This window comes from Stenella coeruleoalba (genome assembly GCF_951394435.1).
Source record: "Stenella coeruleoalba genome assembly, chromosome: 6".
Lineage (NCBI taxonomy): Eukaryota > Metazoa > Chordata > Mammalia > Artiodactyla > Delphinidae > Stenella > Stenella coeruleoalba.
Window position 1 is genome coordinate 97,728,284 of NC_137151.1, and position 25,128 is coordinate 97,753,411.

Here is a 25,128-nt window from a genome sequence, read left to right on the forward strand (position 1 = left end):
TCTTTTTAATATAGGAATAGCGTGACCCTATTTTTAAATTGTACAATATTTAATTTCCCCTATAATGTACATATAGGCTGTATCTTATTTTTCACCATTATGATAACATGTAGTGTGTTTTTCTTTTTGATCATATCTGGGATCCTTTAGTTATAATAAAGAAATTTATTCCATTTTCATTTATTGTCATAACAGATAAATCTTATCATATTTTGTTACTCTCTTTTTTACTGCTTCCTCTGTTTTCTATTTTTTACTCTATGGTTGTGGTTTTGTTTTGTGTATTTCTCTTCTGCTGATAATTTGTTGTTTTACTGGGTTTTTTGTAATTGTATTTCATATACTATGACCCATTTCCTGATTTATCAACTTTAGGCAGTAATTACGGATGCCTGCTTTAAAAGGTGAGGAATGCTTTCTCCTAAATCACCTCCTTGTTAGCTTCTGATTTTCATAGTGATATTTTTATATTGTCAGAGTTTATAATATTTACATTTTTCTGTAGTTATTCTTCCTACAAATGTGTAGCCTTCATTTTATATTTAAATGAATGTTTTGCTCACCTCCACACCTGTCATTCCCCAGCTTTGCTGGGCTGAATTCTTCATTTGGATTCAATTCTTGGTTGGCTGCTATTCATTATTAAGTAGTTTTGCAAGATGGGTCAACAAGTGTTATATTCTCTTGAGTTTGTAAATGTTTGAAAACGTTTTTCTTTTGTCTTTATTTATGTTTGAGGCCAGCCTGCATTTGCCTGGATTTTTAGATGACTTGATTTTTCTCTTGACACAATACTTAATGCTTACTATATGCAATAACCCCTAATATTTTCTCTTTTATTATATTTAATTTTCTTAACGCTTATTATCACCCATTAAGTTAATTCCATGTTCTATGGTGTTTAATTTGGTTTTTTTTTAGAAATCTGTACTAAAATATAATGTTAGATGACAGGGCATAGTGATCTAAGGTCACCAGCCACTTGAATTCCATGTGTTCTCTCAAAATATCTTCTTGCCTGGTCTGCTGGGTGCACTGCCCTGAGGGCTTGTTTTCTATGGCCTTCCATTTTGGGAGAGCACATCACCCTAACAAGAGATCAGCCTGCTTAGTGAAGCCTCTTAAATGACTTAAGGTTTTATGTTGCTGGGTTCGTGTTTATCTCTGCTCTGCTCATCCTGCCCTGTCAGCTACAAAGCAGGTTCATGCTTCTTTTCTCTTCTCCCCATTTACCTCCATGAAGTTTCTTCAGGATAGAAGGAAATTTCTCTTTTAGTGGAAATCTGTCTCTTCTAACCCTGCCTCTTCTCCCTTCTGAGGTTGGAACCTCACAAAGATTTACCCTACAATCCCAATGTCCTACCCCTGTCTTCAAACTCTCTTTTTCTAAGTAAAAGTTTGTTGTCTATAGTCCTATGAACTCTTTCTCTTACTTTCAGTAAAATGCCTACCCTGCTAGAGACAAAGGTATATATCAACTCTTGATATACTATCCCTTTTGGATTGAGTTTGAATTTCATTGCATGTTTTAAGATTATGGCTGTATTCTAATTATATTGTAGATGGAATTTTCTTCCCAATTTCTCAATTGTTCATTCATTTAGAGCTCAGGGAACAAAGTCGAATAACCATACTCTTACTCTATCATTTATCACAATCTTCTGTTAGAGATCCTTGATCTGACAGAGATATGATATAAATGCTCTTTTGAGGAAGATTATTCTAATCACCTTTTAAGGTACAGATTAAAGTGGGATATGGTGACATGTCCAAAAAATCTTAGAATAATCTAGCCAGCACAGTCTAATAGAACCTGCTGCAGTGACGGAATTAGTCTGTATTTGCACTGTCTAATATAGTAGTCCCTAGCTCATGTAGCTGTTGAGTACTTGAGATGTGGTTTGTGAAACTAAGAAACTGAATTTAAATTTTTTTAATTGTAATTAATTCCAATTTAAATTTATATAGCATCATATGGTTAATAGCCACCATATTGGACAGTGCAGATTTAGGCAATATAAAGCCTGAACACTAAACTGTGGCTAAAGAAATGGAAATAAAAGAGGCTATCCAAGAGGTATAATGGAAAAAAGAAATAACAATGTTTTTGTAGGGGAAGAGAGAAAGAGGAGATTTAAGCAATTCAAAGGCAAGTGTGCTGGAGAGAATGAGGAAGCTGGTGGTACCATCCAATCAAAAGGGGATATTATCCAGGACTATTTTGAAAAATAGATATTTTAACAGGTTGAGTTCCCAGTGGTAAGGAGACATCCACGTGGAAATGACTATATAAACAATTAGAATTCTCACACTGAATTGGAACAGAGGGAGGTCAGAACAACCAAAAACAATATATTTCCTTGACATTTCTCTCTTGGGAGAGTCTTCTCTGCTTCCATACACCCCTTTACAGAGATTGACTTGTCCTCCCCCACGCGGAGAGATCCTGATATATGGCATAATAATGACGGTTCACAGACATTACTATTTCACCTACTGAGTGATTAATATGAAATTAGTTACTGAAACACTCAGTGGCGCAGAGAGGAGAAATTTGGTGTTGTTTTAGAAAGGAAAAATACAAGGTAAAATATTGCTTTGCATATATGGAGTAACTCTTCATCTGAGAACCTTTACATACTCAGCAAGCTTAATTAATGAGAAAACCTCTAAAAAGGAGAAATGATGAAATAAGGAACACAGATTCTAGTGTTCTATTTCTGTGATTTTTAAAAGTCAAGCTTGGTGTTTTCCTCTTTCATTAATGCACCAGTGTAGCCCCGTGTGGCAGCCATGAGATGTTCATCTTTCTGCTGAGTGATTTCTCTAGAAGGCATCCCACTTAGGAGGAATAGTAACCACACAAAATGCCACCCCCTAACTTTATTGATGTCCTGTGCTCTATTTGCAATGGAAATCCAGCCATATCATCACAGTGCAGCAAGCATCCTCCAGTAATCCAGTCTGCACCGTCCCTGGGAAGATTGTTTTGTTGCAGAATGGAGCAGGTTATCTTCTTCATCAAAAATTATTCAAAACAAACATCCATGAATCTGGAACTAGCATGCATTGAAAGAGGACAGGCAGGGCCTCTTAACGGGTACCCTGCTGTGTAATCTTCCTTTCATCTTCATTCAAAATCCCTTGGAGATTCAAGCTCCCCTTTGCACAAAATATAAATTCTTCTCATTACTCATGTGTAGGGTACGTGATTTGACCTAGTCAAAAGAGATACGCAGTAATGTATCCTGGCATTTATTTTCATCTGTTGTGACTTGAAGATACTGGTTTTTTGGTCCTAAACCTTCTTCTTCATCTTTTTACTTTTCCTTCCTCCTCTCTACTCAAAGGGGAAAAAAAGCCATTCTGCCAAAAGGGAAAAGACCTTGAAAAATCATGGCTTTTAAAGAATTTTACAAAGAGTTTGATGTTCTGTAAAATAAGACTAGCTGCCATGTGCAAAAATAGCTGTTTTTATTTGAAGAGGAAAAGATACTGAGAGAATTCAGTTTCTGTTTTTTCACTCATCCAGGCCTTCAATATACATTTCCAGGCATATATAGATCTTTCACTTCTAGTCCACGGTCCTCTAATATTCTCTGAGCCTAGTTCTTCAGATTTATCCCCATCCTTTCTTGAGTCTTTCTTTCACCACCTGAGCCAGCATCGTCTTATTTTTCTCCTCCTGTACACAATGTACCTTGTTTACCCGGTGATGTGAGGGTACATTCTCTCCTCGTTAGTGGAGAACACCTCCTGACACCATCAAATCACCATCGTCCAATAAGATGCCACAGTGACCTTTCCATTTTAACATGTAACTGGGAATTTAGGAGATCTGGCCTAACACTTTCCAGACTAAATGAAAAATTCTCAAAATTCAGTTGGATTTGGAATCCACCAAAGTATTTTTTTCTGCTCCCATTCCCAGTCTACACAGTAAGTATGCTGATTAGCCGTAGCATTTTGTAATATCACTAAAGGCTTTAGAGCTGTGGAGTTCTGCCAGTAATGGTGTTTAATTCACTTATATGCACCAATTTGTCTCTGTCAGGAGCCTATTAATTTCTTCACTATTCTACTCTGTCCCTAGCCCCTGTATAATGAAACACAATGATCCCCATTTGTGTAACCAAAAAACTTAGAGTCTCTCATAAATTATCTCTGATCCCACTGCTTTTAGTGACCAGAAAGCCCCTGTATTTCTTTTTCATATTTAAATCAATTTTTGCAAGCTCTTTTCTTTAGAAGAATACACTAGAACTCAAAGTCACCAAATGATAAAATCACAGACAAAGTATAAGATTCTGATGGGCTCTTTAACATGCCTCCCTGTCCCAAGTCAGACTTCTTTAATATTACACCAAAGATGGCCTGTTCCCATTTATAGGGAGGAAATGTTACTGAAAATCAGCCTCTTACTCTGCAATCAGCCCAGTCATCAGTGGGCAGGATATTAAAATACCTATAGCATTGCTATAAAAGTAAAGACCCTGTAACAAATAAAGGTCAGAGATATAAAATTAATCCTGTGGAATCTGCTATTGGCATTTCTGCATGGTGTGATCTTGAGTATCCAGGAAAGCGACAGTTAAGTGACTGACTAGGAGGAATTAACATAGATTCAGGAGAGTCTCTCATTGTATCAGCATATAAACTCACATACATCTTGTTCTGCATTTTTCAGGATTGGGGCAAAACATCAGGAGCTAAGGGAAAAGCAAGCAAGAGGTCTTATTGATTATGCCGCTGGTGCAATTGGATCCCTGCATGATATGGACGATGATGAAATGGACCCCAACTATGCCAGAGTAAACCACTTCCGGGAACCATGTGCATCAGCAAATGTCTATAGGTCTCCATCTCCCCCTCGGGCTGGACCACTGGGGTACCCTCGGGATGGCCGTCCACTGTCTCCAGAGAGAGACCACTTAGAGGGTCTCTATGCCAAGATCAACAAGCCATACCAGCCACCAGTGCCAGCTGACAGGTAATAGAACTTATTGAAAGATGAATGTAGTTTTAATTCAGTAAGTTTCAAATCATCTCTACTGCTGAAGCAGATAAAAATATATCCTTCCATCTATTAAACCTGAAATGACATAGTGCCCTTGACAAGTGCTATGCTTTGACCTACCCGTAAGGTATCAGCCATCAAAAATAAAGCAATTGACAGTTCTAAGGTGGCATGAATGAACAGTAGTAGTTGAGTTCATGAGGCAACAGGGAGCAATTTTTGAAGGAATATTGTAACAGAGAGCTAGTGATAAAACTTTGAAGGAATATTGTCCTTTCTCCTAAGAACCCTACTATATAAGACTTATCCAAGAAGATGGCATGACACTTGGAGGTGAAGAGTCAGTGAAGAGAGTGGTGACTTCTAAGTGGGGGTAATTATAGATAGCCTCAGAATTCCAGAAGACTTTGCAAAGATTGGGATTTTCTACTGGAGGCATATGTGATCCTGCATAGATATTCATGGGTGATCAGAGGTAGAAAGGAGATAATCTTGGCAATAGGAGTTTGATGAAGTAGAGAAAGATAAGAGGTGACAAGGCCAAGGATCTTTAGGTTTCGCAGCTGAGGAAAGAGATAATAGGACCATCTGTCAGTACAATTGAAGTAGGTAGGAAACAAGATGATTCCAACCCCACCTCCTGCCAAAAGCAAAATGCCTTATCCCTCGAAAGGCTGGTATAGGAGGGTGTTAGTCAATATATATTGTTAGGTGACCCTTGGAATTACACACCGAAGGAATGAATTGACTGACCTTGGTTTAATCTGCTGTAACTTGAAGTCTGGAGGGAGGAGATGAGGGGGGAAGGGTGGCAGGCACAAAGAGCCCTCATTCCAGATGAAAAAAAGACTTGTTTTCCAGATTCCCTTTGGTCCTGACAACCACCCAGTCCCTATTAGTAACCAGCTTTTGTGTGATGGCGTGATATATCGTATATGTTTACCATTTACATTTCCCCAGCTGGGTGATATTATGCACTTTCAATTAGGTTGAGGAGAGGAAGGAAAATCATGGCGTTTTTATGCAGACTGTGAAGTGCAGCTTCACAAGACCGATTACCTTTCAGAGCCTTTCCAATAACCAAGTGGGAAGGAAGGAGCAATTTTTAATCCTTACTGTCAAGCCTCCAGGTTGATAGTATTAAAGAAAGATGGTCACGTTTTTCTTTGGGATAAAATGAAAATATAAATTCCTGTGACTTTGTGAGACAGCCATAACAAAACTGTTAATTCAGAGGACTGATTAAAGGCTGGCCTTTTTCTCCCAAGCCTTTATAAAGGGTTGAATTTTTATCACGTAAATAATGATACCAGGCATGAGTCTCTTCTGGCCCAGACGACAGCCAATCTTCCCTTCTCTAAATCAGATGGGTCTTCGTAGTAAACCCCATGGCAAGGGCCCTCTGCTAGAATCCCAGTGCAGAACTGTTTCTAGGAACCTCCAAAGCCAATATTTCCGATTCTAATTCCATGAAAATAAATAATAAGCATTCTGTTTAAAAATGTCCACTCCTCCAATGCACGTGGAGAATTCTGTGTTAAGCCACACTGAACAGGTTTTCTTACTTCTTTCTTCTTATCCCCAATGGCTAATGTGCATTGAAAGTCTCTAAGAGGAGCATACAACAGTCAATGCTATCACTCCTCAATTTTCTGTCACCTAAGGCTTATTTTTTTTGGCCAAACATTATGACTGTTCTTTGGGACACTAGAAGATTCTATCCTGAAGCTAATTTTCACCCACATAGATTTGACCTGGACAGAAATTTCTTAGGATAATTGTGACTGTAGCCACTACAGAATGATATCAGGAAAAAAAAAAATGTTATTTACTGCCCAGCCCAGACATGTATAAGCAATATTCTTTCCTTTGGCTCTGACCTCTACGTATTAATAAATGATCTAAAGTTCTTTCAGTGGAGTTTTAGAGAGTTGTCATATTTTTGGATAACAGATCAAAGTGTAACTCTTTATACTCAGAATTATCTTTATTCTGCTCTTATCTTTACTCATATTTAAAAATTGTTCTGCTCCTTGTTCTTTAAGTCTTAAGCAGTTTTTCTCTTGGCACATAATAAGCATTCAGTAATGTTAGCTATCATCATCATATCATCATCGTCATTATTATTATTACTGGTTTTTATCAGTGAGGTTCTGAAATTTCCAACATGCCTGGGTCCAGGTGAGTCTGAGCGAGTTGCTGTGGCAGCATCCCGAACAGTGCCCATGAGCAGGAACTCTGAGCTCTAACCCTACCTTACTTACAGTTAGAGGCCTGTCATTCTTTTAGTCATCTGTACAGACTTTCACTCACTCAGTAAGTGTTCATTTGGCACCTGCTGCGTTCTAGCTACTGTTGTAAGCTCTAGGGGATGATACAAAGATGACTGATACGGTCCCATTCCAGAGGAAGTCATATTATAGGGAGGAGGGAATCAACACATGTAAAAATAGATAATTGCAACTTAATGTAAACAGAAGAAAAAGAAGCTTTTCTTTTCTAACTCTGCTGCTCACAAAAGGTCTCCAAAAGGAAATGATATTTGAACTGGCTTCATAAGAACTGACCAGATACAGTAGAAAAATTGTTTTCCTTACAGACTAATTAGCATGTACAGGGGTGAAGTGGCCGGAAAGAGCATGGAACATTAGGGAAGCTCAGAACATGGGGAGTGGATGGGAAGGAAGGTGAGAGGAGATGAGGCTGGAAAGCAGATTGGAGCCAAACTGTGAATGAATAGGTTCCATCCTATACTCACACTTATTAATTGGTAGTAGCTGTCTGCAAATCTGTGTTAAGAAGGGTTCTGAGCAGGTTCCCAGAGGTCGGAGATGAAGGGAGAGATGAACGGGTGAAATACAAAGAATTCCTAGGGCAGTGAAAATACTCTGTATGATATTATAAAGACGGATACGTGTCATTATACATTTGTCTAAACTCATAGAAGGTACAACACCAAGAGTGAACGATAATGTAAACTACAGACTTTGGGTAATAGTGATGTGTCAGTGCACGTTCACAGTTTTAACAAATGTACCACCCTGGCAGGGCATGTTATTAAGCAGGGAGGCTATGCATGTGTGGGTGCAGAGGGTATATGAGAAATCTCTGTACCTTCCCCTCAATTCTGCTGTGAACTTAAAACTGCTCTAAAAAAATAAAATCTTATTTTTAAAAAAAAGGAAAAGAAAGGAAGAAAGAAGGGTTCTGCAGTTATGCTTGAATAGTGGTGTCTGCCCTGGGCTCCAGAAGGATGAGCTGTAGTGTGTGTGCAGTGGGTGATCCTGTGCACAGTGGGAGCCACCAAAATGCCATAATTAGGTAATGAGCTGATAGATCTGTATTTGGGGAAAATAGCTCTGCCAGCTTGATGGCAGACAAAAAGGAAGATGGTTAGATGGTGAGATAAATTAAGATATGATTAGAGTAGTGAAGGATGGCAAGGGTCTGGGATAAGAGGGTGGCACTGGAGACAGGAGAAAATAAGAAACAGCCAGAAACCTTAGCTTAAAACTAGGAGAAAGATGTTTAGCCGAGACCACAGTGGTAAGATTTTCCAATGCTTCAGAGAGGTCATTAGAATGAGGACTAAAAAGAGGATTTGGGATATGGCCACTAAGAGGTTATTAATTAATTTAGAGAGAACAATGTCAATAGCTAGATAGGAGGAGAGGGAAAATGACAATAAGAGGGTTGATTAGGAAGTGAGAACTGAGTGAGCATGGTGGTAAAGAGAGAGAAGAGTAGTTGTAAGATGGGAAGGCTTGCAACCTTGAAATTCTTTACATGACAGTATTTCAGAGCTAACGAGAATTCAGAGACCATCCAGAATAGCCTTCTCTTATTATCATTGCAGAAACTGAGGCCCAGAGAAACTGGGTAACTTGCCCAAGATAGCACAGCATGGAGTCAAGACTTTATTTATTTAGTGTCTACTAAGTGTCAGGACCTGAGTTCAGTACTGGGTCCATCAGGAAACAAGGAGGAAGACAGGGACTTTCTTCTCCATATGGAGCTTACTGTCCAGTGGATGCTACAAATGTAAACATGCAATGAGAACACAGTGTGAAAAGTGCTCCTGTAAGGGAAGCATGGGGTGACTGCTGAGTTTGGGGTTGCTGGGTTGGAGGCACAGGGGACAGTGTGGGCGAAAGCCAGGAGGTGAGAGGAAGCACACTGTGTCAGAGGAACTAGAGGAAACGCAATAAAATAGAAACCGGCGTGAGAGGAGTAACGACGAGAGATAAGACACGAGGGTCAGAGAGCTGGGCAAAAGGCAGATGACAGAGCCTGGTGGGCCTCCGTGAGGAGTCTGGACCCCATCCTGAGAGGTAGGGCAGGGCTCACGGAGGGTTGAACTGTGAGACTTAGTCGTGGAATTAAACCCCGCCAGGCAGTTGATCCTCATCTGCAAAAGGAAGGTTATATAAACAGCCTCACACGTTGTGATGCTTAAGTACGATTTTACCTTTTGCTTTTTGGGGGTATCTATATAAAGTATACCTCTATTTGCTCATATATCTCTGTGTCCAAGGAACATGTCATATTGTGTGGTTCACAGTGGTTTCTGAATAGGGACAGCTTCTGCCTCTTACCTCTCTGCTTCTCAAGGGTTGACCCTGAATGCTCAGCCCTTCTGAGAAACACTTGGCTTATAAAGGATTCATCTTTACAAGATGGTGGTTAAGAAAATCCCTACCACCATGTCAGATTCAAAAGACTGCATTTGCCCGGGACTGTTTCTCCCAGGATTTGAACAGAGCATGGGTTAAGTCCCGTCCCCAAAGCCTGACAACTACCTAGGGTTTATAATGCATTAGGCTCCCTCCGCAATGCCAGCATTTCAAGGCCCCCACAGTATATGACCATTACAGCTTTATGTCTGGGTAAGGATACAGTGGTCCCAAATAGGGGCAATGGAAAGTGTGTGTGGCCCTTGACGCAGTTGAGGTTCTGCGTTACCCCACGGGGTTATCTGAAATTCTTTACCAGAGTTAGCCAGATGTGTTGAACCACACACCCCATCAGTAAAAATGCTTTTGGGTGTTAACTCCCCAAAATATGTGTATTTGTTTCTAAGTGATATTCACTTATTTACCTTACTAATATATGCATTGTAGAATATACACCAAATATAGAAATTAATAAAAGAATGAGATTTTGTTTTAAACATAAGTAATAGTTCTAATGTGTTCTTCATCCTCTCAAACGGGGGGCACACAGCTCATTTTGGAGATGATTGGCCTCAAGTTCAGGCTCCGTGGGGACAGGGACCTTGTCTGCTTTGGCTCACCATTATCTCTACAATTCCCAGAACAGTCTACACTCAGTAAATAATTTTTGCTCCAAGTAACATTGACCATAGATCCTGGATCAACCTACCTGGACACAGAATCTAAACCTCGTTATTAGCCCTTCAGGTATTTGAAGTGGCTGCTATGACCACCTTCATTAACAAACATTTCTTGAACTCCAACATGAGGCAGGCTCTGTGCTCAGAGTTGGCTTTACAAGGATGAAGAGAACAAATACATAACCTTGAGAAGTATAATCATTTCTTCAGTATAAACGCCCCTAGCTATCTTAGTCATGTCTTATGTTATAATCCACATCTTTAGCCTTGGTAGCCGTCTTCTGAGCACACTCAAGTCTACTAAGTTTATGACTGCCCTCTGTTGAGCGTGCCATGCAGAACTGGATGCTGTGTTTCAGATATGGTCAGAAAAGCACAGAACTCGATGGGACTCTTACATCCTTTGGTCTTAATTCTTTACACTTGTTAATGTGGCCTAATTAACAAGGCAACTAATCAGCTGTCATTATTGCACCAAGTTAAATATTTGCTTGTTAGGTTTGGCCAATTGTTATAGCCAATAAAGATATTTTAAAGTATTGATTTTTGTCCTCCAATATATTAGCTACCCTTCCTAGGTTTATGCCATCCTCATATGTAATCATTGTGGACTCGTATATGTTATTGATAAGATCATTGGTCAATGTCAAGTACAATCCCTGCAACTCATCACTCGAGACCTCCATCAATCGATACTCCTTCAGATGTTAAGTTAGCTATTAATCCAGTCTACTGTTTATCTGGTGTGCATTTTTGGTTCATCCATGAACATCATGGAAGACTGTTTGTTAAAAACCATAACTCATTAGATGTCCCTAAGCTTGTCATCAGAACTAATGTTATCTTCCTACCGTGTTACTTGAATGTCCATTTGGTTCAGAGTTGGGCTCAACAGTTGTCCACAGAACAGACTAGCCAAATTTCTAGGGGCCTCAGAAGAGCTGTCAATAGCAACAGTGTGTTCAGTCAGACCCCGTTTGGCTGTAAACAATAGAAAACCCAACTGATATACTTGTCTCAACCTTCAAGGAAAGTAGGTGGCCCTGGCCCTCTTTTCATTTCTTTTCCTCTACTTTCCCCCAGCGGCTAGGCCTTTTTCTCATGTTGCCTCATGATTCTCAGATGGCTATTGCAGCTCCAGACTTTGTGTCCACTCTCCAAGAAGAAAGTAGGAAAAAAGTGCAAATGGCCAATGAAATGTGCCAGTCAAATTCATCTCTTTGAAAAGATTTCCCAGGAGACCCCAACAACTTCTCATTGGCAAAACCTATAAGTCTCTTGTAGTTACAAGGAGGTACTGAGAAATAGTGTTTCATCTTTCCAGTAAGTAAAGACAAGGGAGAAAGGATTCCACTCCATGGAATCCACCACAGATTACCTCTAGATGATATCTCTTCTTTTGTTTTTTAATTCCATTTCTTAATGCAAAAATTATAGATTGATGCTACAATATATTGATGCTGTTCAGTATATTGTTGTGGGAGGCAATTCTTATTATGTAGACCCTCTTTTATAGCTAAGACCCAAATATTTCAGTCTGAATAACTTCTAATATCACTGAAGTAAAGCAAGTGGGGAACATGTATTCTTAGTTTTCTGGAAAACTGAAAACATACTGAAAAAATATGTTTGGGGAAATTCAAAGATAAGGATGATGAAGGATAGGAAAAGTGTTAACAGGAAAGCTTCATGGCCAGCTGTGAACATCTCTTGTGCTCCTGGGGCAATGCAGGATCATTGATGTCTCTTTCCCAAACAGTTGCTTGACTTCAGAGGTTTAATATTTCAGTGAGTCACAGCTTTGTCATGCATGGTTCATGCCTCTGTTGGTGTTTGTCCCCAGTCTCTTTCTCCAGTGACTTTTCCTGTTAATTTTGCTTTCATTTAACAGCTTTTTTGCTCTCACCTCTGATTCACAGCTTTGTGAGGCTGTGTGTAGGGATTTGAACAGTGAATACAGTAGATTACTTGGAGATGTTTTTTTTTAGTTTCTACAAACAGAGCCAAAGTACTCTTGGTTCAGTTTGGGAATCCCAGTGATAAATGCCATATCCATAGAGAGTTAAAATTCATCAGTTGAACAAAGCAATCAGATTTTTTTCCTTAGAACATATTACCATCAATTTTTAAGTGACTTTTAAAGAATAATGAGAAATCTCTTAATGAAAGAATCTCTATGACCAGATAAGTGCTAATAGTAACTGATATACCATTAACTCTACTTTCCTCCATCCCCTCTCTTTAAAACTTGATGTTCTCATTAGTTTTTTTTTTTTCCATCTTCTGAGAGCCCTACTCTTGGGACTCTACTAGACTTATGTTTGCCTAAGTTGAGAACTTCCGGGGTGACAAATGTAGACAACCTTCTCCTTTATTATGCATGAGCTAGGTAAGGATGTTTGGCACTCAGTGACCATCCATTTCCAAGACCTCCAGCCCTGTGCCATCCCCAGTCACTGGTAGTAAGTGAGCACATTTGAGGAATGCTTGCCAAAGAGTTACTCTGATTTCTTAAAGCTGTCATCTAAGCATTGACTTGACTTTTTTTCAAACAAATGTCCTGATCCTGAGGATATATTCATCTAACTTATCCTGTTTACCAAGAGAGGTAGGAGGGAATATACAAAATTTTTTAGACATCGTAGATAACACAGAACAGAACCAAATACAGAGTCTTCTGCCCTCTAGGGGGATGCAGCTTATATATTGGAAAAGTAATGGTGATATGCTTTGAGAAGGGTAAGCCAAAGAGGCTATAGGAGCACAAGAGAAGAGCACTGAATGCAGATCTGGGTGGCCAAAGAAGACTCCTTGGAATCTATATTGTGACCTAAAGAACAAGTAGAAATTAATCAGGCAGGCAGAAGAGCATGACAAAGGCCCAAAGAGAAAACATGGTACACTTAGGGAACTGCATATATCAGAACAGCTAGAGTGTGTTATGTAAATTGGGGCCAGCTAGAGGAAGAAGATGGAGGTGAACACAGGCCATATTGTTAAAGGCCATATAATCTGAGATAAAGCATTTAGACTCAAGAGCAACAAGGAACCCTTGACATGGAGGTAGCTTGTTCAGATTTATGCTTCGGAAAGTAACAGAAATTCTGTAGAGTAGGTATCTATTTCACAAGTGTGAAACTAGCAGCTCAGAGAAATTAAGAATCTTACCTATAGTAACATAGGTAATAATACGTTGGTAGAGCCAGGATCCCAGCCCAGGTCTGAGTCCAAAATCCATGCATGAGCTTCCAGCTATGCTAGGGATTTTCAAACTACAGGCTGTAACCTTGAAATCAATTTAGTGGGATCAACCAACATTTTTTTTAAGAAAATAGGATTGACAAGAATAGAAAAGATCATTGCAATAGATTGTAATAAGTGTAAGAATTATTTCATAATTTCTTTAAGTTATATATGTATGTAAAATGTATATACATATATGCATATGTATACAGAGTATACAGGGTATGTGAGTGAATACTGGGATATGATGCAAAATGCATTTATCACTGTAGATTGCAGTTTACAAATGTTGGAATCCACTAAATGTGCAAAGAGCATGCATGTTGCTCCTCACCTGCCAGACACCCTGCCCTCCCTCTCTCCCTCATTCATTCATTCATTCCATTAAAAAATATTAGATGTCTGTTAGGTGCAAAGCATCCTACTCAAAGCTATAGAGGTACAAAGAAGTATCAGAAGCCTTAGGCTTTGACCTACTTCTCTGTAGTGGCGCTAGATTTGTGTTGATCTACCACGGTTACTCCAGGCCTCTTGTGACCTGAGGCTTGCATTACCCTATTAGGTGAAGCCACATACCTATTCATTACACAATCTTTGCTGATGCTAGAGACAGATTCCAAAGTACGCTCTTCATAATTTCTGTATTTAATGCAATGTGTAATCAAGAATAAGCCATTGTTAGGTCAATTGCTTTCCTGTGTTTATCCTTTCAAACAGTAAATAATCAGTGGGATGAGAAAGGGCAGTAAAAGATAGTTTTAATGTCAGTACTCATAAGTGTCCAACATCTTAAAGAGATGTTTTAATATTTATACACTGCAGAATACTCTCCCCTCTGGAGATCTGACTGGGAATTGATATGAACTCAGACAGAAATAGAGTTCAAGAGCCATTGTTTTGCACAGACTTTCCATCAAGCCTGAGTAACACTCTGGATTCCCTCAAACGTGGCTATTACTCAGCCTCTGGCTTTCCTCTGAGCACAAGGCTAGGAGGGATATTCGCTTCAATGCAGACACAGTGGATTTTCTATGTCAAGGTCAGTAGGTGGACTGGGCGCAAGCCATGCCCATCCTTAGAGCAAAGCCTGGCTGGATATCCTTATACAACTCCTTCTTATTTTCTTTCTGGCTTAGTATCCTCATCTATAAAATGAGCATAATCGTAGTACCTACCTAAGACTGTTGTTACAAGAATTTAACTGAGTTTATACATGAAAACAAACAAACAAAAAAACCAGCATCCAGCAGTTAATAAGCACCATTAAAGTTTAAGCTAGTATTATATATGCTGTTATCTGGGCATTTACACCATTCTGCAATTAAGAGTACCATTAATCTCCTAGGAGTGAATTAAAGTTGGGTGGAGAGTTCCAAAATGTTCTTACTTCTCCATTTCGTAAATTTTTCTTTCAGTTTGGATGAACAGTTCTTGCCAACATGACCTCATGTATTTTTGTTTGCTTCTTTCATAACAGTATACTTATTATATATAGCCATGTTTGTACATATTTATAATTACTTCTTAACTCTTTATTTTGAAATTTTATAAAGTCACAGGAAGTTGAAATATAGTGTAGAGAAATCTCCTGTACACTTCACCCAGTTTTCTCCAGTGGCTGCATCTTACATAATTAGAATACAATATGAAAATCAAGAATTTGATTTTGGTACAATGTGTGTGTAGTTCTATGCCATTTTATCACACATCTAACCACTTCTGCAATCAAGATGTGGAACTAATTCATCAACACAAAGCTATCCTTCCTGCTACCCCTTTATAGTTATACACCCTCTTCCTTCCACCATCCCCAACCCCTGGCAATCATTAATCTGTTTCACATCTCTATAATTCTGTCACTTCTAGAATACTGCATAAATGGAATCATATAAATGAGGAAGTTCATGACCTTTTGAGATTGGCTTTTTTCACACAATATAATGCCCTTGTGATCCATCTGAGTTGTTGTGGGTATCAGTAGTTCATTCCTTTTATTGCTGAGTAGTAGTCTGTGGTATGGACGTACCACAATTAGTTTAATCATTCACCTATTGAGGGACATTTTAGTTATTTCCAGCTTAGTAACGGAGCTGCTGTGAATAGTCACCAATAGATTTTTGTGTGAACATTAAGTTTTATTTCTTTCTTTCCTATCTGTAAGTTTCTAACTTTATTTCCTTATCTTGTCTTATTACAATGGCTAGAACTTCTAGTTCTGTGTTGAACAGCAATCGCAAGAGTGAACTCCTTGACTTGTTCCTGACCTTAGGAGGAAAGCATTCAGTCTTTCAACATTAAGTATCATGTTAGCTTGGTTTTTTGTAGATGTCTTTATCAAGTTGAGGAAGTTCTCCTTAATTCTTAGTTTTCTGAGTGTTTTTTTTTTTAAATCATAAATGGGTATTGAGTTTTGCCTAATGTTTTTCTGTTTCAGTTGGTATGATCTTGTGATTTTCTTCTCTAGCATGTTAATGCATTGGATTACATTTATTATTTTTCAAAGACAGAACCACCTTGCATCCTGGAGTAAAACGCATTTGGTCATGGTATATAATTCTTTTCATATATTACTGAATTTTATTTGCTAAAATTTCTGTACGAATTTTTGCATCTATATTCATGAGGGATATTGGTCTGTAGTTTTGGAGTGTTTTTGTACTCTCCTTGAGTTTGGTATCAGGGTAATACTGACTTCATTGAATGGGTAGGAAAGTGTTGCCTCCTTTTGTTTTCCTGGAAGAAATTGTATAGAAATGATGTTAATTCTTCTTTAAACATTTGGTAGAATTCTCCAGAAAAACCATCTGGGCCTAGAGATTTGGGGGAGGTTTTTAATGAGGAGTTCAGTGTCCTTAATAATTATAAGGCTGTTCAAATTATATTATGTGAGTTTTTATAATTTTTACTTTTCTAGGAGTTGGTCTGTTTCATCCAAGTTGTCAAATTTTATGTGTATGGAGTTGTTTATAGTATTCTTTTATTATTCTATTGGTAGTATGTTCCCTTACTGAACTATGGAGTCTAGTAACATCCTCTGTTTCATTCCTGATTTCAGTAATTTGTTTCTTTTCTCTTTTTTCTTTGTCAGTCTCGTTGGAGGTTTGTTAATTTTATTGATCTTTTCTAAGAACCAGCTATTTGATTTTATTAATTTTCTCTATTAATTTTCTGTTTCAAATTTCACTGATTTATGTTCTTCATTATATCCATTTTCTGCTTACTTTGTTTTTTTGTTTTCTTTTTTCTCTTTTCCCGAATTTTTTGCAGTGGGATCTTAGATTAGTTATTTGAGACTTTTTTTCTTTTCTAGTGAAGCATTTAATGCTGTAAAATTCCCTCTCACTGCTTTAGCTGTATCTTATAAATTTTGATATATAGCATTCTCATTCAGTTCATTGTATTTTTTTGTATTTCCCTTGAGACTTTCTCTTTGACCCATGGATTATTTAGAAGTGTGTTGTTTAGTTTCCAACTGTTAGGAGACTTTCCTATTATCTTTCTGTTCTTGATTTCTACTTTTACTCCATGTGATCAGAGAACAAACTCTGTAGATTTTTACTTTCTGTTTTAAAGTTAAAATATCCTCATGTGATTGTGGATTTATCTATTCTTTTAGTCTTCTCAATTTTTGCTTTATGCACTTTGAAGTTTGTTATTAGGTGCTTGCAAATTTAGGATTGTCATATATTGGTGAAGGATTGACCCATATATTATTATGGCTCATCTCATTTTATTTCTGGTAATTACTACTGCTTTAAAGTCTACTTTGTCTGATATTGATATAGTTATATCCTCTTTCTCTTGCTCAGCTTTTGCTTAGTATATCTTTTTCATTCTTTTACTTTCAATATTTCTGGATCCTTATATTTAAAGTGTGTCTTTTGTAAGAGGCATATAGTTAGGTTTGGTTTTGTTTTCATGTCCAGTCAGGTAATTATCTGTATTTTAATTGTAGTATATATGCTGCTTACATTTAATGATTCTGCATATATAATTTGATTTAAATCTCTGTTTCACTCTTCATTTTCTACTTGTTCCACCTATTCTATGTTTATTCTTCTCTGTTTTCTTGCCTTTTCAAGATCATTAATCAAGCATTTTGTGTGATTCAGTTTTTCCCTTGAGTTTGAGTTTGTTATACATTTTTTAAAAAATTATTTATTTTTGGCTACATTGGATCTTCATTGCTGCATGCAGGCTTTCTCTAGTTGTGGTGAGCGGGAGCTACTCTTCATTGCAGTGCGCGGGCTTCTCATTGCGGTAGCTTCTCTTGTTGCGGAGCACAGGCTCTAGGCATTCGGGCTTCAGTAGTTGTGGCACATGGGCTCAGTAGCGGCTCATGGGCTCTAGAGTGCATGCTCAGTAGTTGTGGCACATGGGATTAGTTGCTCTGTTGCATGTGGGGTCTTCCCAGACCAGGGCTTAAACCCGTGTCCCCTGCACTGGCAGGTGGATTCTTAACCACTGTGCCACCAAGGAAGCCCTGTTACACATTCTTTCACTCTTCTTTTATTACCTTTAGTACTCAAGAGATGATAACACACATTCTTGACTTATTGTAGTGTAAGATAAATTAGTACTTTTATCATTTCTTGAACAATGTATGGACGTTGGAACACTTTAACCACATTTAGCCCACCTACTTTTTAGGCTATGCTTTCATGTATGTTAAATCTACATATCTTTTGAACCCTGCAATACAGTGTAATTATTGTTTTATATGTTAACTATTCATCTATTTTAACTATTTCTATTTCTCCTTGTTTCTCTCTGAATATCTTTGCTTCCATCCTGGGATATTATTCCTTTTTCCCTTTATAACTTACTATGGTATTTCTTGTAATGTGGCAAAGCCTCTCAGTTTTTGTTTGTTTTAACATGTTCTTATTTCATATTCATTTTTAGGGATATTTTCTTTGGGTATGTAGTTATCAGGGGTTTTTTGTTTGCTTGCCTGTTAATGTTTTAAAGGTATCATTCCATTATTTCTGGCTTCCAATGTTTTCATCAAAGTCTGTTGTCAGACTACTGTTACTCCTTTGAAAATAATGTATTTTTTGTCTTTGATTTATTTAAAATTTTTCTGTCTTCGGTTTTTCAGCAGTTTTACTATGGTGTGTGTGTTGGGGGGGGTTATTGGTTTAAACAGGGTTAGGATTTGTAGAGCTTCCTAAATCTGTGATTTAATGGCCTTCATCAGTTTGGAAAATGCTCAGCTGTTGTCTCTTTAAATATTGTTTCTGTTCCATTTTCTTGCTCTCTCTTTTCCTTCTTTCTTGCTCTGTCTTTTCCAAAGACACAAAAATAGTAGACCATTCTGTACATGTATGTGTTCCTTGCTGTCTGTTCTGTGCTTCTGTTTTGCTTGCTTGTTTTTTTTTCTCTACATTTCAGTCTGGTTATTTTTGAACACCCTGTCTTCCAGTTTAACAGTCTTGCCTTTTGCTCTAGCCAAAGTTCTATTAATCCCATCTGTTGAGTTCTTAATTTTAATTACTGTGATTTTCAGGTTTAAAGTGTCCATTTGTTTGTTTTACCCCAATATCCTACTGTTCTGATGAAATTCTCCATCTTATCATCTTTTTTCTTGACTTTATTAATTACAGTTTTTTTCAGAACCATGTCTACTAATGTAAATATCTGGATTAGCTGTGGGTTGATTTGTACTGTTTTATTTTCAGTCATTTGGTCCTATCTCCTGGTATGCATTGATTGAACGCTAGACATAGCACTTGAAAAATTGTAGAAATAATCTCAGGTTGATGTTATCTTTCTCCAGAGAGGATTTTTTTTGCTTTCTGGCAGGCAGTGAGAGTAGGGGCATACTGCCTTAATCCAGTCTTGGAATTAGGTGGCTGGAAGCTGGATTTTAGTTGTTTTAACTGTAGTCTCTTTGTAGTTTATTCTTACCCTGGGGGTGTAGCCTTTCTGTGATCCTAACTGGAAATCTGGGTTGTTTACCAGGCCGTTATTCCTTAGCAGACATAAACTCTAATTTCTATCTTCCCAACCCCATGGGAATGTCAGATTTTCTGCTTAGTCTACAAGTCTCTTAGCCACTAAACTCTGCTCACTTTTGAGCACTTGATTCTGTGCTACTTATGAATTAGCAAATGAGTTGCAGAGAATAGTGCCACAGAATATTGGGCTTAATTCAGTGTGCTTACCTGCTTTTCGGAATCAGTCTTGGCCCCTCAATTTCTGGCTGCTTTGGGAGTTCTCCAATGCCATCAAGCAGTTTTTTTGTTTTGTTTTGTTTTTTCCCTAATTGGTTCAGCTTCTCTGGTTCTTCTTATGAAAGTGAGACGTTGTTAGAAGAATTAAAAAACTAAGATATATGATAGCCACATGTATAGGGTCTGGTACATAGTAAGCACTCATAAATGATTTGACATTTGGATCTAAATATATACTGATTTTGAAAAATTGTAGAAAAGATTTGTCATTAGCATTCAGTTTTTTTCATGTTGTTCTTTCTTGTGGAGGCCCCAGAGGACAGCATCACTGTCGTGCTCTTGAGTGTTGGTCTCATGAACTTTACATCAGTAACATTTCTGAAGGCTACCTCTCCTTACCGTGCTCTCACTCAGAGACCCTGTAGGCCATTGTCACCATTTCAGTGACCATATTTAGCAAGTGGGAGGTAAGCTTGTCTCCTCCTCTTGCAGCTCATGCCTCAGTATTTTTCCGTAGAGAATAGCGAACCTGATGGTGCTCAACTTCAGCCCTTTCTCTGCTTAACTGTTTTCCTGTGTTCTGCCACAGCTTTCCACCCACTGCAGCTTGGTTCCAGGCTTTTTCTTCTGGCAGCGAGGCCAGTGTTGGTGAAAGCTGGCAAGCATCTTATGAATTGGTTTCTCTGTGCACTTATGTGAGTGAAAACTAAGAAATGCCAAGAAAAAGAAGTAGAGCTAGATCTAAATGTTTCAGAAATTCAGGACATTATAGTACCAAAAGGCTTGTACGTGCTTAATTCCAGTTGAAAGTCTGGAAAACAGCTTTTATGAGTGTATGTTATTTCCGAGTCTTAAAATTAATTCACTGGAAACTTTTTCCAGTGAAAAATTTAAAGTGGTAGACTTCAACAGTAATTTTTAGATCGTATGAGTCTACATGCAGTTTTGAAGAGGCTCAGTCCGTAGATTTCCTTTTGGGTCATTTTTTTTTTGTCTGAGAAGGAATTTCTCCAAACTTAGCTATATCAGATAGAATATGTCCAGAACTTACTTAGATGTGGGTTTTAGGATATAGAGACATAATATATATGAGGATTTTCAAGACTAAGGCTGGTGATAGTGATGAAGATGATGATGATAGCTAATAATAGTATTCATTGAACACTTAATATGTGCTCAGTATTGAGACATTCTACATGCATTGTCTTGCCTCTTGAGAAGTATCTAACTATCCATTACCTCTCTTGAGATGATCATCTTTCTCCTAGTGTTCAATAGCATGGAATTTGAATTTGGAATTTGAATTTGGGAATTTGGAATTTGAATTTCCTAACTTCACCACTCTGTGGTCCTTGGCCGTAGTATGTCACATCTTTGAACCTCTCTTTCTTCACCTCTAGGGTGACTATGATGTCGTGTCTCATAGGATTCTTGGATATCTGAAGAGTTAATGCGTGTTAAACTCATAGCACGTGGCTGTCTCGTTTTGAGTGCTAAGCAAATTTTGACCATTATTTTTTTTCTCACTTTTTCTTTTTTTTTACCACTATTGGTTAAGATACCCTTCCCTTCAGTAGATCAGTCAGGTGGAGAATGTAGTGAATAGACATATCTAAAACTAGGAGAAAGGGGGATTACAGGAACCACTGAGGATGTGTCCTGAACCAGCTTACCTTTCAGGCCAGGGCTTAGGAAACAAGGTTCTTTTACACTTGTTTGAGTTTCATAAAATTTACTATTTAATGACTCCCCATTCATTCAACCAATATTTATTAAGATTTGGCCATAGTTCTTACTATCATGGAACTTAAGATCTACTGGAGGAAATAAACATCAAATAACTGTAACTATTTCTTGAGTACTCCCAAGGAAAAGTACAAGGTGCTGTGAACATATTTGATGTTATGAAGGAATTAACTGAGAAAGTGACATTTAAGTTGAGACTTGAAGGGTGAGTAGTTGTCAAAGTTTGGTGGGGGAAAAGGAATGAAGGGCATTTCAGACAGAAGAGCAACATAGGGGAAAGCCCTGATGTGGAAAAGAGCTTGGCATGTGTGAAGAAGTGAAAGAAGGTCCTCTTACCAACACCAGGCAGAGCACAAAGAACTGAGGCTTAATAATTGGATGGGTTAATCAGTCTGCATGGTACTTTCATTCTCTTCATTGGACCAAGAGGTATGCCCTAGCACAGATCACAACATAGAAAAGCTGCTTCATTTTCCTCAGCATCACATCTCAGTGTACCCATCATTATCAGCCTATTCAGGGACATGCACCTCCTAGCTCCCAGAGATCTAACCCATTTCCCACCCCATCACTCACTCACAGGGCTATGAGATGCCTTATTAATCTGATAAATGTAAGCTCCTGCAGTTACAGATCAACCATTAATGGTCCGAGGTCGTGGTTCTCAAACTTGAGCTTGCAGAAGGATCACCTGAAAGGCTTGTTACACCACAGATCTAGGCTCCATCCCAGAGTTTCAGATTTAGTAGGTCTGGGATGGTGCCCTAAAATTGACATTTCTAACAAGTTGCCTGGTGGTACTGATGCTGCTGGCCTGGGTTCTGTACTTGGTGAATCACTAATTTAAGGTGTCTTTCTTCTTTCAGCAGTTTAACAATCACCATTAGTTAACTCAAAGAAAAATACTCAGGGAGGGCCCAAAAGGGAAAATACTAAAATCAAAGCTACACCTTGTAGGTAACTGCTACATTTGCTTAATTGAACCATACCTTCTTATAGGCAAGACTTACCTTAAATATCTGTATTCCCAGTGCTTAGGACATCGTAGGTACCCAATATATGTTGATTCAATGAGTTGATTAGTGAAAGAATCACTGAATGGATCTATTTCAGTGGCTTTTATACGTTATTCTTTGGAAAGTTCTCTTGATTCCTTTCAGTCTGAAGGGCCTTCTTGGAGAATAAATTATTGTCATTCTGTTGGAATACAACCTCAGAAACTGCGGAGTCAAGATATGCCTGTATTTTAAGTGCTTACTTGGATTAAAAACTGAATTGCTAACAGGATTACCAAATGCCAAGTTTGCTGAGACTCAGATTGCTTACATGCGTGTTTGGTTCTAAGTTCTTTCGTCAGTCAGTACATTTCTGTGTCTAATTGCGATCTTCATGTGTTGGGGTATTTTTTTTTTTTTTTGACACCAGCCCATGAATTTTCAGTCAAAACCAGCTTTAGTAATTTTCACAGGTATAACTAAAACGAGGCTCGTAACTACCAATGTGTCACCTACATTACATGGATAATGAATTCAGAGGGGCTGTACCTCAGTTCACCTTGTGATTCAGAAAACGGTCTGCTCTTTTTCCCATTTTCACCCTCACAGTGTCGTAAAACATTTTTAATGAACGCTTTCACATCTTTTCTCGTTCCAGGAGCGTGGAGTTTTAGTAGATGATGCAACATAATTTTCATTTGTGATTCTTTATATTTGTCTTTGGAATCCTTATATTTGGATTAAAGGAAAAGAAAAATGTCCAAGATTATCATACTCCTCCAAGACATAATATTTGTAATCTGGAAGTATATTACTGCCACCAATCAAATCACAGTCTCGGTTCTGATGTTTGCAGCTGGGTTTGATGTGGGCCTTCCATCAAATCTCAGATGTGAGCCTGGCACTGGCTAATGGGTCAGAGTCTTCTATGTACTCTAATGAGCCAACCTAAACAATTCTGTGCCCAGCTTTTAGCTTGGACCTTGACCCTAGCTGACACCTGTAAAATCGCAAGTAAGTTCTCTGTAGGCGCTAATAGAGTCCTAGTTAGAGAAAAAGTCATTTTAGCATCAGCTGACATTTATTCTTTTGCCCTGCCCCTTGTTTGTTTTGAACGGATTCACCTAACTGGGGTCAGCCACCAAAAAAGGATGTGGTGCTGTACTTGTTGTTTCTGGTTGCCCACTGCTAAAGAATATCTTGGAGATGATATTTCCTATTCTTCTTTAAACATAAAAGTTGAAGAATTCGAACAATGGATCCAAAATATCATTGCAAGAGTGCACGCACTTGGAGAACTCAGCTGAGATGAGGAGTTTTCCCAGACATGTATCACCTTTGGGCCTCCGGGGTAGCTGTGGACTGGCCAGGCACTTCCTTCGGGCCCTTCAGAAGGCAGCTGAATGATGCTCATGTTAACATTTCACTGTGCATTCATTCTTTTTTAAAAAACTGTCATTTAGTTTTAAGTGCTAATATGCATATGGTTAATTAAGAAGCCAAAATTGGCTATAAGCTTGGTGAGCTCTGAGAACAGGGAGAGAGAGAGATCATTACGCTTCTGTTCATAGTTAGCTACTTGTGAACCAGCTGATAATGTGCAAAATTCAGATTTCGTAAGTGGCATTTTAAATGAATGGTTAATGGCTGAAGATTAATTAAACAGTCAGAATTGCTAAAGAAAAGCTGTTTAGAATTATGTTTATAGGCCAGTCACTTGCACACTGAAACTGAAATCCTGATAGATTGTGGCCTTTTCTGTTTGCCGAGAGAGATTTTTAACAAAGCAGGCCTTCCCGCGTAGGAAGACCCATCCTTCTCACACACCGCGTGGCCTGGCAGTAGCCTCAGGGACGTTCCTTTGGAGGAAAGGCTGCCAAGTAGGAAAATGGGCTAGAAAAGTATTTTGTTGAAGGGATCTTCATTAAAGCCTTCATCCCGGGTAACGAGGCATATTTTATTCCTTCCTGAGTGCTGCATAGTTCTGAGTTAATGCAGACAGAACCCATGGGGTTTTTAAGAAGCTGCTCTGCAATTCTGTAAGAGTGACAAAGCATTGCAGGATACTGTTTCCAACCTGTAGTGGATACTTCCTTTAGGCTGAAACTGCTAGCCGTCTCGGAAGTGGAAACCTGGATTTTGTGCAACTGGCTCTACCATAGGTTCCTTGGGGGCAAGGTTTGCCTCGTGCATAGGAGGTGCTGTAAAAATATATTTTGAATGAATAGCTCAACTCAATAAACACTGAAGAAATAAAGAAATGAACGGGCTACTGAAAAGTTTGGTAGTGGAATATCAAACGCTCTTTTAAATGTCTTTCCACTCATCCAACTAAATGGTCACCCTGCTCTTCTGCACCAGGTATTCATGTGTGGCTGTGTAATGACTGTGTCCCAGCCTCAGGGATCATAGAGGTTAGTGGAGAAGACAGAGACATGGCAACAAGTAACTCCATCACAGCCATGCTGAGCACAGGAAGGGAGCCCAGGAAGGGAGTTAGGAGTCTCAGGATGAGGGTGGGGTCAGTCAAGAGTGTATTTTCCTATAAATTGCAAGTCAAATAATCCTAGTGATTTAAAAAAATATTAACATGAAAAT

The 25,128-nt window shown here is 38.4% G+C and overlaps 1 protein-coding gene across 2 annotated transcripts in view; it reads left to right on the plus strand.

The window, feature by feature from the left end:
- PARD3B (par-3 family cell polarity regulator beta) overlaps positions 1 to 25,128 on the plus strand; it is a 1,038,680-nt gene that overhangs the window by 842,886 nt on the left and 170,666 nt on the right. For both annotated transcript variants that reach the window (XM_079924321.1, XM_079924322.1), the window contains one exon: positions 4,688 to 4,990. In XM_079924321.1, coding sequence (XP_079780447.1) covers positions 4,688 to 4,990 — 303 coding nt within the window. The remainder of the gene's footprint in view (positions 1 to 4,687; positions 4,991 to 25,128) is intronic.